Here is an 18800-nt window from a genome sequence, read left to right on the forward strand (position 1 = left end):
ATCTTCACACAAAAATACCTATGTCAAAAAGAACTTCAATACTTCATAATGGAAAAAACTAATGAATTGTATACAGCTGCAAAATTCTTACCATTGAATTTTCCACCTATGACCAAGTTATCCGTGTGTCTATGAACTTCTGCTCTTTCTCCAACAATATGTTGAAATTCCTCTGTTATGACCCTTTGTCCAAAGAATTTTCCTTCTGGTTTCAAGTTATCTACAGGTTTTATAACGATAGCATGATCTGGTATACCAGGTTCACTTTTTACAGGATGTTCAAATTCCCCTTCTAGCTTCAAGTTGTCAGAAGGTTTCACTGGTTTGGGCCTCTCACTAGTGGCAGCTTCACCTAGCTTCAGATGTTCAAAATCTCCTTCAGGGTATACATTGTCTTCAGACTTTTTAGGTTTTGGCCTTTCAGCATGGACAAATTCTTTTGGTTTCGGTCGTTCAAATTCTCCTTCCTGATATAAATTATCAGTGGGCTTTTTAAGTTTGGGTCTCTCTGCAGGAACAAATGCAGTTGGTGCAGGTTGCTCAAATTCTCCTTCAGGGTATAAATTATCATTTGGTTTTTTCTGCTTTGGTCTCTCTGCTGGCACAAACTGTACTGGTATTGGATAGTCAAATTCTCCTTCTGGATATAAATTGTCATCAGGTTTTTTCTGCTTAGATCTTTCAGCTGATTTAAATTCAGTTGGCTTTGGGTATTCAAAATCACCTTCAAGATGTAAGTTATCAAATGGTTTGATAGGGACTGTTCTTTCACCAGGTATAATTTTGATTGGAGAAGGTCTTTCACATTCTCCCTCAAGTATTAAATTATCGGCTGGTTTTATTGGCTTTGGACGTTCACTGGGCTGCACTTTTGTAGGAGTTGGTCGTTCAAAGTTACCTTCAGGTTTTAAATTGTCAGCTGGTTTTATTAGAGAAGGTCTCTCAACATGAATGACTTTTTGGTGTTTGGGTCTTTCAAAATCTCCCTCTAGTTTTAAGTTATCAGAAGGTTTGATAGGTTTTGGAGGATGTTCAGCAGGTAAAAAGGCAGGTCTAGTTGGTCTTTCAAAATCATCTTCAAGTTTAAAGTTATCTGTTGGCTGTGTGGTGATTTGTCTTTCATTATAAAGAGCTGTAAAGTCTTCTTGTTCAAGGTGATATTCTCCTTCAAAATGGAGGTTATCTTCCACATTAATTCTGAAAATGAATGAAAAAGACATTTTCAAAAAATAAAATGATGTGAGGGTATGTGGAATAGGTGAACATACATACGTATATAAGAATAATATTTCAGAAAATATAAATAAGAAAATAAGTAAATATGTTCTTCCATGCCTATTGTTTTCTTTAAATTATATATGCCTACTGTTAAGTTTCTGCTTACAAATAGAACACAAATCTAATGTCATGAATTTTACTCAAGTTTCCTCCTTTTTTCATTCAAAACAGCTGAATCCTAAATAAAGGAAACTCATTTGATAAAATTGAGAAGAAATCCCCAAAACTGTAATTTTCTATCTAGTGTGGAAGTTTTTCATTTTTTTTACTGAATTGATGTATGTATTGGTTTCTCTAATTTTCATTTTGAAAATTTATACTTATTTTATAAATTGTCTTTTAAAATTTCATCTCTCCTACTTGGGAAGTTGGGAATCTGTTTCACCTGTTTTGAAGCAGAACAGTGCTGCTCTCTATCTCCCCCCTCCCATACCTCTTTCCTACTTTCTCTAGACGCCTGATTCTTTCTCATTTTTTGTCAAATGTTTCTCTTATTTATGTTTTTATCATGAAAATTTACATTTTTTTTTTAAATTGTGAGGTTACTTACACTTCCTGCTTTTCAGCATGTTTGTGCTGGAATTGAACTTTAGAATCAGTCTGTATTTGAAGAGAATCATTTTTTTGCAGTTGTAGGTCAGTATGCAGATGCTGCAATACTGGTCTTGAAATTTTCTGAGATGAAAACGCTTGATATTCTTCTTTTGTTAATGTTTTGGTGGTGATTTCATCCTGATAGGTTATGATAGGACCTTCATTGACAGGAGTGTGAGGACATCTGTGACGCCTAAAAAATAAATATATTTCATCAGTTTTGAACTGTAGAATCAATCTTGATTAAAAAAGCTAGGTAAATTTTTCAAATTATTCAATCGTATTGAGTATTGATGCTGCCATAATAGAAAAGAGAGTGGAAAAGAATAGGTTAGTAGGTTTATGATACAAGGTACCTAAGTATCTTTAAAGAAATGTCGATCGAAAATATTTGAAAACCCTTCTAAAAATTTGCGAGTTGCTGGGACGAATGTTAGGAACTTTGGTATCATGGTATGAATAATCGGCGTTCTTCATTTGACCGTCGTTGGACCCTAAAATAAGACGCAACTTACAACAATATTTCATTCACCAAACTCTTCTGCTTCTTACATTAAAACATCATTAATATCTTTCATTTTTGATCTTCCAGCAGGATTATAAGTTTGGGTATTTTGCCTGTTCACATTCAAAAATTAGTGAGTTCTCATAGCAACATTGTTTTTAATTTGAATAGTGCCATTGTTATGTTTACCATTTAACTACATAATTATACAAGTTACGCAAGCGTGATCAGTTGTTGAAGAATACACACTCAAGAGTCTTCTTATATTGAGTATGACAGTTATGCTTTTTCAAATCGAAATTTCACTGACGATGAGGTAGTTAGGTACGGACCTCATTATTCAGGACTTCAAAATATTTTTTAAAATGCCACTAAAACTTGAACATCAACGCGAATACAGGTTATGGTGGTTTGCTTTGAAACTTCTGTGCAGATTGCACTTTTTTTGCTAATATAAAAAAAGTTGTTTTAAAAAAAAATTGTTGGTAGGTAAATGTAGGTACATTACATATGTATGTATATGATGCGATACAACTAATGTGATCGTATAAAATTTAGGTAAGATGTGTACCATCATTTCACATGTCATTCGATCTCTAATCTGTATTAAAAAATCGGACAACAAAAAATATTAATATTAAGAATATCAAACCGGTGCTGTGCGCCTCTAACCGGTCTCACGTTCAATTTAATAAGCTTGTTTCAACGTACATTGCAATTCGATACCTATGCAATACTTGTGGGTTATGGGTGGAAGTACAGGTATCTTATGATTCTTTTGCAAAAATAAATACCTTAGGTACCTATACAAATTTGGATGTAAGCAAAAAATGAAAAATGAAAAATTAATGACCGAAATCGGTTCGCCAGAAGTAAGAAAGTTATCAGGAACAAATGAAGAACAAACAGCATTGCGAATATAAGTATTATATTATTATGTTATAGAATTTCAGTTCAACTGTTGCCTTTCTAATTCCACTTTCGGTTTCATTTCTCGCAACTGCATGTTTTATTTACTTATTTCCTCTTTATGACTGTGCGAGCCCTTACCCCTTGATCATTATTTAACTATAAGCTGGTCTATATTTACGTTTCGTTATGTAAAATGAATTATTTTATTCGCGAAGTGATGCTAAGAAGCGACTCGCTACGTAGAGGAATCGAGTGAATGTTGAGGTTCGATTAGGCTATACCTAATCCATAGGTAGTAAATACGAGTAGGATTCATTATTTATTTTGATGCATGGCACATTACATATAATTGCGATTTGATGAAGAAAGAGAATTTTCAATGTCGTGCTGGGTGGGTGAACTTTGTATGTATGTATGTATTTAGGTATTATTTGAAGAAGAAAAGTTTTCGACAGTTCACAATTTCGAATCAATTTTATACTTCAATACATGACTACAGCCCATGTTGAAAGTCAAAATGGCAAAATACTCGTCACAAAATAACAAACCATTTCTGCACTTCACTTTAAAAATTGCGAGCCCATGGGAAAAGTGCATGATAATTACAACCCAACGTAAATTAAATCTAATTAGATCTAGTTATTGGATCAGATCTATTCAGACCAGGCTAGATCCTATGAGGTAGACATGATTGAATGAGATTTGGACATTCGCCGAATCCAATTAGATCTGCCCAGATCTAGTCAGATCAGCGTTTTGATCGGATTAAATTTGTTCAGACTTTGATAAAATCTAATCATTTTTTCGGTGGGAAAATGTATTTTTATTGAGAGATTCGGGTGAAAAGTGCACACACTAGCGGTTTTATGAACCATGCATAGTTGAAACCGGTTCAGTGGTTCTCAATCAGGTAAGTATACCAATAACTCAATGAAAAGTATAAAAATTGAAAAAATGCAGCAAGTAGGAGTACATAGTACAGCATCAGAAATGGATCTTTTTTTGTACCTATCTCTACAGAATTATATAGATGGGTCTTGTTTGAAGAAGCTGATAAAATTATATTTACCTTTTCTACAAAAAGAAAGGAAAAAAATGAGATCAGTTCAATGATTTAAAAACAAAATTTTAACGGATTGTTCAAATTATTTCTCTTTTGCTAACTCCATAGAAATTCCCCTTTCATCTAAAATGAAAAAATTCTCTCATTTAAAAATGTAAAAAAGTTACCGATTGAGTAACCACTGAACCTTTTTAAAAATAATACATAAATTAAAAAATAGTATGTCCTTCCCATTCGGATTTTCAAAGACGAAATGTGATGTTCAGTAGGTACCTAATTTTTGAGGCACCTGGCGTACCCATTGCAAATTTTTGTCTACATCTTACACGTTATGACGTTAATCACTAGTATAGGTAACATTTTACGATATTTTTTATGTATTTCTATGAATTTCGTGCGCTCTTTTCGTTTACTTGAATTTTTTCACTTTTCTAGATTTTTTTTTGCTCCGGAATACTAAACGAAAACTATTTTAAGTAGGTACTGCAATTCGTGAATATAGGTACTGGTACTTAAAATAGGTAGATACTTACATTCCAAAGGAAATTAATGTTTCACCTTTCTTAAAATTTCCTCCCCACCCTCGTTCAGTTCGCGTTGATGATCGCTTAACATTTTTTTCTCTGCTGAATAATGGTTCAACCATTCTCAGCTGACTGGTACTTAATTCTGAGATGATTTATTGTTAGGTATTTGCGTTCACGTATTTATCAAAGCAGTTGAAATCTCACCTCTTGTAACGAGTTGTAATTCGCAAAAAACGCGTTACTTATTATGTACCTAGTACTTCTGCTAAACCACATGCAACATGTAATTATCTTTGTTGAAATACATAGGTAGGTATACGCCGCAGCCTCAAGTGTATGCAAATCTTAAGAATTTTAAATGGTAGTAAATTCTCTCGTTTCAGTTGCTTCCTATACTGATTGAACCGATTTTGAGATCTAGAAAGGTAAAATTTTACTGCAGGGTTCACCTATAGTATCTCGGGCCACTTAATATTACAGATGGTTCTCTTCAATGGGAGATATATCACGCTAAATAAAAGTTCAGGATGTGTTTACATATGTGATATGGCTGTGGATCGTGACTGAAATACGTATACTTATGTCTTATGGTCGTATATTTCTTTTTTGAGCTAGCAAGTAGTGGTGAGAATCGATCGAGATAGGTAATTTCATTTTTATTGATTTGTCAATTAATGTTGGTTAATGTTAATAATGTGCTCATTTGAAAGATAAGCTTATAATATGGAAATGTTCTCATGAAAATCTTTGTAACTGTCTCACCTATGGGGAGTCTGCAGATGAACGAGAGAAGTTCGAAAGCTTCAGAATAGGACAAGAAGATCTGAAATAGGTATGCAAAAATAGGTTTCCAAATGTGAAAAAATTGGCAGTCTTTTTTATTGTTTCATTCGCCGAAAAATAAATAATCGAGTCATTTGCATATTGTGTCTATTTATGCATGTCTACATATATGCACCTGACAATACGAGAATCTAAATTTAAATTCACCAACACGATTGTCGAACCGTCCAGTCTCATCCATCTAATTAAAAAATTACAATAAAATGTTCCAAGAATCGAAAAAACCTTGATCAAAAACAAGGTTTATTAAAATGACCGAACGTGGTCTATCTAGATTCATGCTTCGGGTGTTCCAGTGCTCATAGTACGTGAACAAATAAAAAGAAAAAAAAATACACACAAACTCTACCAGAAACAATAAATATGTCAGTCACTGTGTCACCTATTATTCATCGGTCTGAGATTATTTTCTTTTACCTTCAGTTACGTAAATCTTTTCATCACGTTAACATTGAACCTATGCTAGTATGTTTATGTAGAAGGGCCAAGTGTATGGCATGGCATAGGCAATGGCAATCGCATGGATTTTTTTTAGGTATTATAGAGAAACGCATTCGCTACTCTTTTTACACTTGCCTCCTACTAAATATTATTTGTGCACTTCCGAATCATAGGTTACCTACTTCTGATGAATCTTTCGTAGGCTTGTTTTCGCGTACCTATTTTGATTATTCATGGCTTATGAACGGTTATTAGCTATGAATTGATTTAATTTGACGGACCCGATTATTTAATGTGGAACAAAAGCGAACTTAAGTATATTATATTACCTACGAGATGTATTTGTTACTATCAACTTTTTCGCCAGAATTACTCGCTAGAATATTTTTTAGCCTGGTGTAGGTTGTCATGTTTAAATAGCACTTTCAATTCGCTTGACCTTGACTTTTTCCTAATCGTTTCAGCAAATACCTAATTTTATCGTAGCATTATTTCAGCGATTATAGGTAGACTAGTGCCTACTTGAATTTATTTAATAGCAGATTGTGTTAAATTGTACAGTCGTCGGCTGATTTCATCTAGGATTCCTTTCTTTTAAAACCTCCTCCTAATATAACGACCCATCTGTTTTCTTAAATTTCTTGACCTTTACGGAATCTTTCAGATTCGAAATTTATAGTAACCCGGCGATAGTTCAGAATTGACCAAATGAAACAATAAAAAAAGGCATCCTTAATATTTTGGCCAAAACAATTTTTCATTTTCAATAATTCAAAAAAATTAGAGATGGATAAATATCATTTACGTAGTTTTATTCTTAACTGAAGGATCTGAATATTTTTGGTAGGTAAGTGTTTATTATTAGTTTTGAATTTCGATGGAATTAGCAAAAATTCTCTAAGCCCACTGCTCTTATTGTCATTTGAAAACTATACGAAACACGATGACATTTTCAAATTAACAAATTTCGACCTTTAGATTTATCCTAGTCTCCAAGGAGTTGAACAAATGAAACCATAGCTGATTTTTCTTTTTCATTAGATACTCGTATCGTTTACTTTGACTGAGTCATAAAATCTCTTTGATCCTATAATAACCCATCATTTCCCTGCGAGACCACTCATATCTATATTAGCTAGTAGGTACATTACTTGCTATTAAGTTCTAATTTCGATAGATGCTCTTAATTTCGTAACCGATAAAGTGGAATTTAATTGCAGGCTTTGAACAAGTTTAATTCGAAAATTTCCTAACACTTCTGGTCTCATTTCCTGCCATTGTTCCAGGATTATTTATCATTACTGGCCTACTGATGCGATATAGATTTGAGCACGAGTGTGTACAATAAATTCTTCATTGGTGGGGTGACCTTGGCTGTATACAACCTCAGGTTTCTTGGTTTTTGTAAAATGACGACGACGACGACGACGCGCATTATCATAAATACTTTAGGGTTTTCAAAAAATGACGTCCAAGGTGAAAACACTGTCGGTCGTAAAAATTACTTTGTACTCATGTACATGTTCATACTACATACGTCTGCACTCTGCATACCTAATCCATTCATGTTGTAAGTACAAGTACATTGTTGTGAATTTTGTATGGATATCCAGAATGCAATTAAAAATGAATTACCCGCCATTATACCTATACTACGTATTGTTTCTAGTCCAGATCATCTTGATTAATTAGCTTAAATCAAGTTATACGCATACTACGTAAAAAGTATCGTACTGATGATCTGATAACATTCACGGTTGTTGATTTTTAGTGTAGCGTAAAACGCCTCATTTACCATCACTGAGAGCTTGCTGATTTGCGTTTCCTCGCCGCCTGTCAAATTTGATTACGAAATAAATTATCGCACCTTTGAACATTCAAGATGCCAGATAGTTGGGTTCTCGTGTTTTTCGTATGTACGTCTATTTTTTATTTAGGCTACATGACGCATAATAATCGAGTCTCGAGAGCTGACACCACTAATCAATGGCGTTCTTGGTGATTTTTTTATTTTTTTCAAAATCAGTACCATGATAGACTTGCAAAGTTTTCTCTCCGGAATTAATTCTTGTAAGTGTGCTTTTCTCATAGTCTGTCGCTTCGAAGAAACTGGTTCGAATTTACAAAAAACGTATCACGTAAACATGATGAAATGGTGTATGGCAAAAAAAAAAAATCCAATACGTAGACCACCGTATGTACTATTATCATAAATGCTGGCTACATATAGGATGCTGTATTTACGAGTACATTTGTGATTTGATCATTAAATATGGTTGAGATCAAGAGTCGAGACTTCGAGCAGTTGATTTCTCTGGTAGTACGCTGTAATAGATTTATCGATAGATTGAGTCAGATGTCAGATTGTAGATGGTTTGAATTTTTTTTATTCAAGTTCAACTCCTTTTATACATTTCTTTTAAAATTTTGCGAATTTCAAGATTTTTTTGGAAATTTTTATCATTTCTTTCCCTAATTTGAACTAATTTTGTAACATTGATATGAGGAAATATGCCTTCATCGCCTAAGCGATGATTAAAGTAATCATCACCATAGAGATGATGAATAAAATAACTCCCTTAAACTGCAAGTTCGGTAATGTGTTAACTCCTACTACTGTGCTACTCCTACTACGTAGCTATAACGTAATCGCGCGCAGCAAACGCATAGAACGCATCCGATGCACCCAAAAATAGTATAAATAGAGCAACACGGACGCGAGCCAAACTAGATGTATTTTAATCAAGTTGAACTTAAACAAAGCTCGTCGCGAAGAGTGGTTCTTGGTCAAAAAGTGTACTTATGTAGATACGAGTAGATGAAGTCCTCTATAGGGCGTTCATCCCTTTTATTCAATCTTCGCCCACTTTTAGTGGTTAATATGTTTCTCGTTTTCGTGATTTACATTATCGTATACATAATTAATCGCGTTCACACCGGAAATCATCCGATTATGCTGGCCATCGATGATTATCCTAGAAGAATAGGTACCTCGTGTAATACATTGCTGTCGACCGGCCTAGTATTAGTGAGCCACCCTGAAAGAGACAGTAGAAGCGGACATTATGTGAGCCTTGGTGAGTAACTTCACCACTATTTCCGAAATTGCATGCAATTTCTAGGGTACTTAATTACCCATCCTCTGTAATTAACTAACGCGTGTCGTATGGTATAAGCTTGTGCATGTACCTATTATAAAATAACTCTATAGTTATTCTATACTCTTTGATCTTTATACCCATTTTAATATGTATTTGATTTCATTATTTCTGATTAACAATAAACATATTATCACTTTAGTGTAATTAATATGAGTTTTATTGGTAATTAGAGATTATTTCTGTGAAGAATGAGCTGCATGACTGAAACCTCTCCGATATTTTGAGCTAACCTGGCGAGGCGTAAATTCACTACCTTAGGGAATATTTCTTGACTCAATCACGTAGGTAGGAATTATGATAATAACCATCTATATCATTTATGTCAGATCTCACTCTATCATATTGGCGCCTAACTTCCGCGTAATTCTTCCGAAAATTGCAAAATTTTCAGTCCGACTTACTAAAATACCCACCCTTAAAAATCTAAATTTTTTCCAAAATCTTCAAACTTTTCGATTTTTTCAAATTTTGTCAAACTCGAATTCCAAATGGTTCTCCTAAAGAACACAATTCGAGTGAAAAAACATGATTTTCCAAGATATGTTGCATGTCAAAATTGACTAATCACTTAGTCTGGCGCCTGACGTGGATGAACCTCTCTAGAAAAAATCATACATGCCACAAATCTTCGAAAACTCATAAACTAAAAAATTTAAATTTACCAAAAATTAAATTTTGATCTTTCTTGAATCCAAAAAGCTCGAAAAACGAGCATAATTCAAGCCAAAAATTACGTTTCAAGGATAAGCCTTTGACCTTTGAATCTCAAAGGCCACAGTGTCTTACAAAAATTAAATTTTGACCTTTCTTGAATCCAAAAAGCTCGAAAAACGAGCATAATTCAAGCTAAAAAATTACGTTTCAATGATAAGCCTTTGACCTTTGAACTCAAAGGCCACTGTATCTTAAAAAATTAATTTTTGAACTTTCTTGAATTCAAAAAGCTCTTGAAAAATGAGCATTATTCAAACTAAAAATTACGTTTTGAATTAATCTAAATTATAACCTTCCAAAATTTTTGATTTTTTTTTCGTTTTGATTTTTTTTAAACTCTTGTACTCCACTAAAAATACGTTTTTTGCCTCGAAGTCTCGTAGATAGGTCTTTAGGTAAAATGATAGCTCATATTTTAGTGAGAAAAGTTTCAGTACATAATGCTTACTAACACAATGCTAAAATAATGTAGTATATTTCTATGTACATAAAATGAATTTTTCCAAACACTCTTTCGTGCATAAATTGCGAATAGGGGCAGGAAAAGATTCTAAAATACTTTTCGATTCATGATTTGTAAAAATACAAGTCCGAGTCAAAATAATAAATTCTTTTAAAAAACGAAAGTGGTTACTACTCACTGACCTACATGGTGGGTAGGGTTCCGCGGCTATATCATGCCAACCGAGAAAAAACTCCCTGCTGAGCAAGGTGTAAAACCTGACTAGTCTCGAGGGAGATAATTATCTCGAGAATCATGGTAGAATCGCGGTGCCCTGGTCACTGTGTGTTTCTAAAGAATATCATTCATAAAACAATAACCAAAATAAAATCTACGTAAAATTTTGGCTTTGTAAAAAATTAATCTCTGACTTACATGGTGGGTAGGGTATTGCAGCTATATTGTGCCAATTGAGAAAAAACTCCTCATGAGCAAGGTGTAAAACCTGACTAGCCTCAAGGGAGACAATTATCTTGAGAATCACAGTAGAATTGTGGTACCCTGGTTACTGTGTATTTTCTGAGAACATTAATCTCGAAATTATCACCAAAGTTTCATCTAAATAAAACTTTGGCTTTATAAAAATTGCTAGTCTCTGTCTCACGTAATGAGTAAAGGATCGCAGCTATATTGTGCCAATCGAGAGGGCTTCCCCCAATGAGCAAGATGCAAAATCTGACTAGTCTCATGGGTGATAGTCATCTCGAGAATCACAATAGAATGGTGATACCTCATTCATTGTGTACTTTTGAAAAGTCTCAAATTAAAATTCTAAAAAATTGCTACTCTCATAAGACTCTCATGAAGGATATTTTACCCACAGAGAATCATGGTACTCCCCATGAGCGATTGGTAAGTTTGTCTCCTAAAGTGGATACTCTACCATCATGTGGGTCTAACCTTGAGAAATAGCAACCTAAAAATTTCCATAAATAACATAAAAACTTGAAAAACGTCTATATAAACGATAGAACAAATTTTTTCAAACACCTTTGTGTGCAAAAATTTAGAATAGGGACTAGAAAAAAAAAAAAAAAAAAAAAAAAAAAAAAAAAAAATTCTAGATAAGACCATTTGACTCGCGATTCGTAACAGTACAAGTCCGAATCGAAATAGTTTAAATATTTTTAAAATCAATTTACTTGTTTCTGGACCTAACTAACACATTTGTGGTGTATTTTCGGACATTTCTATGAAAGTTACGATGACGAAAATCTGAAAATACAACACAAATAAGAAAAAAAATTCTTCCGAGGCTAATTTTGTTCCAAATGGAACAGATTAGCCATCTGACGAATTCGGACCTAAAATCAGGGCAAAATTGCTATTTTTTGCCAAGTTCGAAGATGAAAATCTGACAACTTGGCAGAAAAGTGCAAAATTACCCACAAAAAAGCAAAGCATAAAACTTTGATCTTTTTATGCTCATAGCAAAAGTGTTCAAAATTCCGAAAACGTCAGTATAGTTAGGTTGAGAAGAAATTCACTCAAACTCATTCCTCCCATATGGAGTACAATGACAACTTGAGTGAGGCCAACCAGTTTTAAACTCATCAAAATGTCATAATTTTGATGAAAATTTTTTGGCCACTTTAATCTAGTTATTCTATGTACCTAGTAACATTTTAACAGCTTGGTGTATAGGTAAAATAAGCAGTCTAGCTCATTTTATTCAAGTAGGTACCTAGAAACGAATTTATTTCTTCCTTTTTACAGACGAAAATCTGTAGAAAAATGGAATAAGTTCAGATTATAAATAGTTCGTTGATTTTCTTTCTGTAAAAATCTTCTCAAGTTACCAGTGAGAAAATGATCAAATAGCCTGCATGATTTGGGTCATTTGATCGAATTCCACACTGGCTACGTTTTATGTAAAAAAGTATCTATCTGCTCACTCTATTTTGAATCTCTGTAAGTTCAAAATTTCGAAAATCTAGCCCAAAAAGATCGTTGCAAAGACTCGAAATCTCCGAGGAAACTTTTTAAAAATCATAGGATAAAAAATATCTAAGTTCTCAGTAGAAAAGAGCGCGATCTTTTTCCATATAAAATGCATAGATATCATACCTATAGAGAATCTTCTTTGTATCCAGCTCATATAGCCGCATACACGTGCCATGGCCTTACAGAGCCTTTACTTTTGAATAGAATTCTTTGTTTAAAATCTCCGAGCCGAAATATTCTCACGAAATCATAGCGCCAGTAGATAGTCATAAAAATTAATAAGCAAGAGACTCGAACATCTTTCGTTCAAGGCGTTGACATTTATTGCTTTAGCAATAAAAACTATCACTATTTGGTCACTTTATTACACCTATTTAACCAAAACATACAGAATCTTCTCGGATACCTGAGAACACCTTTTTGATATAATAAAAATGTCATCATTTGATTACATTTTTTCTTACCTATTTTTTGGATATAATAAAAACGTCTAGATTCAACTACTTTATTACACCTGGTTGCTGGAGCATATAGATGCCCGGCAACGAATACGTAAACGACTACTGTATACAGCATAGATACATAAAGGCTACCTTTATTTTCTCGCATGTAAAAACTAACCATACTAATAGCCATATAATTAATTGAATTAACGTTTTAATATTTTTTGCTTTTCTATACTGATCACATAGGAGACTGGAGAATATTAACATGCAATAATTCAAATATTCTGCTTGACATTTTGACAGTTTTTTACAATTTATTACCATTCAATATTTTTCTGACATTTTTATTATTCTTATACCTACAAGTATAAGAAAACGAAAACAGACATAAATACAGTAGCTAAATGCTCCGATTCATTTTTCAAAATCTATTAATTCAATCATTAATCTGTCAGCCTGATTGTTCTATGCATGTGTACATACTAACAATAGACAAATACTCCGAGTAATTTTTCCAAAATTCAATAAATCTAGCCATTAATCTGTCAGCTTCATTGTTCTATGCTTACACATATACTAACAACCCTTAAAATAATCCAATTAACTTCTCAAATTTATTGATTCTGTCAGTCTTTATTTTTCTATACTTACAAATAGAACCAAATAGAAATCACATACTAACAATAGTTAAATAGTCAGATCCATTTTTTGTGCAATTAATTCATATTTTTGATTGTTTTCTGACAGATTTATGTTTCTTACAATTCAGCCAACTTACACATTTACAATATTCTTGCTACCATAAATTGCAGATACCAGACATTAATTGCTACTATTTCTGACAAAAATACAACATCTTGACGGATTTATTGGTCAAAAATAGGGATGATCCAATATAAATCAAGTAGCTAAATGCATCAGAGCTATAAATTTCATCCAAAAATGAGAAACATGAGCTTGAAATAGACTTTTATAACCCAAAGCGAGAAAATTTAGCGTGAGAAAGCACATAGAGCTTAATTCTCACGATCTTTTGTGGGAAAAGGACTACAATGAAGTTCCCACCAAACCTCCAGATTTCCACTTCTCTTTTTTGTCAAAATAGGCATCCAAAAACACTATATAAACTCAAGCTATTTGATCAGTTCAACTATTCTCTGTGTGACTTTTGAACAAGTTAGACTTTCGCGTTGGACTTTCGTTCGCACTTAGTATTTCGTGATTCTATGAACACTCCTCCAGCTTTGAACACACGCAGTAGGGTGAGTAGAAAACCTTGTAAATTTTTCGAATTTCGTAAACGTGATCGGAAATCGGTTTTAAATAACATCAGTGAAATGGAACAGGAAAATAGCCAAAATTCCACTCACTCCGTCTTTAGTGATCATTCTCAGGCATATGCTAAAGAGCATGTATATGAGGATATGAGTGACTTACAAACCCCAAGTGACGAAGGGATAGGTACCCAACAGTACTCTCGCCCCTTTGAACCAGAACTTTTTAAAGATACTACCAACGAGCAAGTATTTGCAATTTTTCAAAAAACTTGGGACTGGAATGAAAAAATTGATACCGAAGTGAAAAAGAATTTTGAAAATCAAAAAGATAAAATTCAAAATGCCACAAAGGTAGCATGCGAGGCAAAGGGAATTGGAATTTATGTCAACTCTAAGCTTGCTGATCTCGCGACGCAAGCTCATAACAACCTAAAAGAAGCAGGAACCTGGGTTGATGAGTTGAAAGAGAAATTAAAATCTACTCGCGTTGCTCTGATCGAAACAAATAATGCCACGAAAGGGAATACTTTGGACTTGCAACGAATTTCTGAAACAATTGACAAAATTTGTCAAGAAACTAAAAAGCGTGACGAAGGTTGTGCTCAAATTGTCGAAGAAATTAATAACATCAAAGAGAAAATCCAATATACTCCCTCGGCAAGTGGCTCAAAAGTTAAATCTCTCGCGATTGATGCAGGATCTATAAAAAGTGCAGGTATTACTTTCACAGACGACCAACTGCACTTTCCGCATGAATTCTTAGACGAATTTGATGCGTATTTTTCGGAAACAAATGTAGCTGAAAGACATAAGATTCTGGCATTTAAAGGGGTGATTAATACAAAAACTCGTAAATCATTTCTTGAGACTGTACGAAACGTACGAAATTACCGCGAATTGAAAAATAAATTTCTGGACTTCTACTGGGATCGCAGAGCTCAAAATGAAGCAATGAAAGCTTGCAGATATGAGTTCAACTCTGTGGAAGACCTCAAAGATATGGCGAATAAAATGGCCAGATGGGCGAAATCACTTCGAAATCATCGCCATAGAAGTGAGGATGAAATTATCGACATCCTGATAGGGAAAGCTCCAGAAAATTACCAGACTAGACTAATGGAAGAGGGACAGTCTATGGATGATTTTCTTGAAAAATTGTCCAATTTGGCTAGAATTCAATACGATCCTGAAAATGAAGTACCTGTTAGGTTTCAACGAAATTATAGACGTAAATTTGATGACCCTCCCGTACCCGCGCCTGTAAATAATTCGCGATACACTAATAAGGGCACACCTTCAAATGAGCAGTTACTGGCAATTTATAATCTCATCTCGCAGAAGGGGATTCCGAAAAATTTTAATGAAAATTTCACCAACAATCGCCAGCCAGTTCAAAATGAAAAACCATTTACGTTCTCACCACCAACTTCGTCGAATCTTCCTGCAACGACTTATCCTCCGAAGGATAAGCCAGAACAGAAAACGATACTTCAAAACCCCAATCAAGTAAAAAACCCAAATACGACTACTTCAAATCCAACACCCAAGCCATTTGGTATTGATAAAAATGGCAATTTGACAATTAACAGATTTAGACCAAAAACTCAATCTAACACACCCGCGGCTGCCTTACAAGCAGTAGAATTTGATCAAGATTTGGATGAATATGTTGTAAACCAACCACCCCCAGAAGATTTAAATGATCAGGTGGCGACATGCAACATGTTGAACACAATCTTCGCAGATGCGCCGGAAGAGTTAGATTTGCAAACGATTACTGCTGCCTTGCAATTAATGACAACCTCTCCCTCCGATGATGATGAAAGCTCTGCTTCGGGAAACGAAAGCCACTAGGTAGCCGAGGGGCAACTCCTAGTGCCTTCACAGCCCCCTCAGAATTAATTTTGGAAAAATATATTTGGGTTGGTGATGGGTTGAGCCATTATATAGCACGCGGCGAAGTAACGTTATCAAACCATTTACCTGACTATTTACGCGATCAATTAGCCCTCGAAGAATTACACCGTAGGTTACAGAGGGCTAATTTCCCGAAAAAATCTCACTTTATAGTCTCTGCAGGTCAGTTAGAATTCAATTTTTCGCGCAAACCGTATCACATCATTGAAAAACAGCTACACAACATAACCGACTTATTACTTGACAAGGGTGCACAGAGCATAATTCTATTATTCCCTCTGGTAAAACCACGCACACCAGATGAATATGATATAAAATTGTCTCGTTATGTCGACTTCAAGAACATATATGTACGTGTAGCCAACAATCCTAAGATAAAATTCTTACGTATGCCAGCTATGAGCTTTTTGGAAACAGAAATTATTCATAGTCAGGGTAAACAATACACCAGACCCAGAGTTGGTGCACGCAAAGAATTACTGCCAATAGAACAAAAATTTCACTATGTCTCCGCAATAAAACGATATTTCCCTTCAATCACGGAATACCACGACGTCCGCAATTTACTCATCTCAGAGATAGCACGAATCGAATCATTCAAAGAAAGAATGGCGACACTTCCCACTCAAGCAGAAGTAGAATACTTGGGAAGTGACACCAATGAAAACACAACAGAAGCTCCAATTTATCAAATTTTAACGCTCAAAATCACAGATTTAGGCAATAGACTCAAACCAGAAAGAAAAATTAAGAACGCGATTCGCAATCTCTATAACGACCCTGCAATTCTATCAGATTCACCAACAGCTATGAGTTTGGGTGAAATATTAGTCGCAAAAATCAATGAACAACGTTTCCATAAAATGAAGAAAAAACAAAATATCAAGTTCATTGATGCGATAGACAACACTTCTCTCAAGAACGAGGAGCCTGACCCAACAACTTCCTCTCAACTTGTGACTCAAAAAACTAATGACCCTGCGTGTGTCATACCAGTCACCATTGGCGCAAGAAAGGTTGCGTTACAACTTGATACAGGGGCACTTCCCAATGTGCTCTCTCGTTTAATGGTCAAAACATTCCTTGAAGAGGCTCCAAATTGGGTGAAATTCATCAAACTCAAAAAACAAGTCCAACTCAGATTGGCCAATAATTCGCTAATTCCATCTGCGACACATATCATTGAACTTCAAATGATACTTGGAAACGAAATGATAAAGGTGCCATTTTACATCATTGACGCACCAGGTCAGACATTTATTTTGGGCAGAATTACAATGGATTACTTAAAAATGAAATTGAATGTCCCCAAACGACTCGTAAAATGTAGACCAGAATTTTGTGAAAGATTCACAATACCGTTCATGCACACTGATGAATTTCAAAGTGCATTGACGGTATTCTCGTTGGTTACTAACGAACAAGAATATGAAACATTTTCCGAAGATATGTCTGACACTCACTATACAATCATTGAGCAAGAAATTCATGAAGAGTGTAGATTGGCTCAACGTACTTTTAAAGAAAACCTACGGGCTGATCTGAATATGGCTCTTGAAAATGGATCAATTACATTACAACAAGCGATCCGAGGATTCGATAGACTGCAGCACTTTGCCGATATTTTTGACCTCAACCCTGGTAAATACACAAGAGAGCAGGTTAAATTCACGTTTCAAGAAGGAAACACACACCTGCAACCATGGAGAGGGGAAAAATTTCGACCTAGCAAAAAATTATTGCCTGCTTTACGCAAAGCAATAACTAAAATGCTCGCTCTCGGTATCATCGAGTATTCACACTCATGCTATATTAACACCTTAGCACCTGTAGTTAAGAAAAATGGAGATATTCGCTTATGTCTCGACGCTGACGAACTCAATAAATTCCTAGTCAATGTCTTAACTGAGCCAAATACAATCGCAAGCATGCTCTATGACAATGCTGGCGACAAGTTCTTTTGCACCCTCGACTTCACCGCAGGCTTTTGGCAACTTGAACTTGATTTGGAATCACGTAAATTTACTGCTTTTCAAGTTGAAGGGCAAGTGTACGAATTCACCAGGCTACCTTATGGGCTCAAAATCTCATCAGGTGAGTTCGTACACATGATTAATCAAGTCATTGAAAATGAGGACGGAATTACAAAATACGTCGACGACATAAAAATATCAGGAACAACTTTTGAGGAAACTATCAAAAGACTTGAAAAAGTCTTTCACCTCATAAGAGAGCACGGTCTGAAGCTAAATCCAACAAAAACTCAATTTTTCAAAAATTGCGCTGATCATCTTGGTTTCGTAATTTCAGATAAAGGAATTGGAAAACAAAGTGAAAAAATTAGAAAACTAGAGGAATTTGAAAAGAAACACACTAAACGAGGAAAATTCTCTCTATCCAAAAAGAACGACATTTTGGCTTTAGTTGGCAATACCGGCCTCTACAGGGATTTTATTCCTGAATATTCCCAAATTGTAAACCCCATTTACCATCTTACGAAAGGTGATGTACCTGTCGAATGGACAGAAAAACAACAAAAAGCCTTTGAGACCTTGAAAGCTGAATTCAAGAAGGACTTCAAACTACAACAAGCTCCAAAGGAAGGTGATCTGTTCTTGGACACCCAACTCTCTGATGACTCGATGAACGGAGTACTATTTTATATGGTCGAGAATG

At 34.7% G+C, this 18800-nt stretch overlaps 1 protein-coding gene and 1 long non-coding RNA gene across 4 annotated transcripts in view; one reads left to right on the forward strand and one right to left on the reverse strand.

Annotated features, from left to right (window-relative positions):
- The window catches only part of LOC135836098 (uncharacterized), a 50072-nt gene that overhangs the window by 12229 nt on the left and 19043 nt on the right, over positions 1–18800 (forward strand). The gene's annotated exons all lie outside the window — the stretch shown is intronic.
- The window catches only part of LOC135836080 (uncharacterized), a 46626-nt gene that overhangs the window by 9664 nt on the left and 18162 nt on the right, over positions 1–18800 (reverse strand). For both annotated transcript variants that reach the window (XM_065350672.1, XM_065350673.1), the window contains 2 exons: positions 1829–2065; positions 92–1197 (listed from right to left, as the gene is read on the reverse strand). In XM_065350672.1, the coding sequence (XP_065206744.1) occupies positions 92–1197; positions 1829–2065 (1343 nt within the window). The remainder of the gene's footprint in view (positions 1–91; positions 1198–1828; positions 2066–18800) is intronic.

Source organism: Planococcus citri, chromosome 2 (assembly GCF_950023065.1).
Source record: "Planococcus citri chromosome 2, ihPlaCitr1.1, whole genome shotgun sequence".
NCBI lineage: Eukaryota > Metazoa > Arthropoda > Insecta > Hemiptera > Pseudococcidae > Planococcus > Planococcus citri.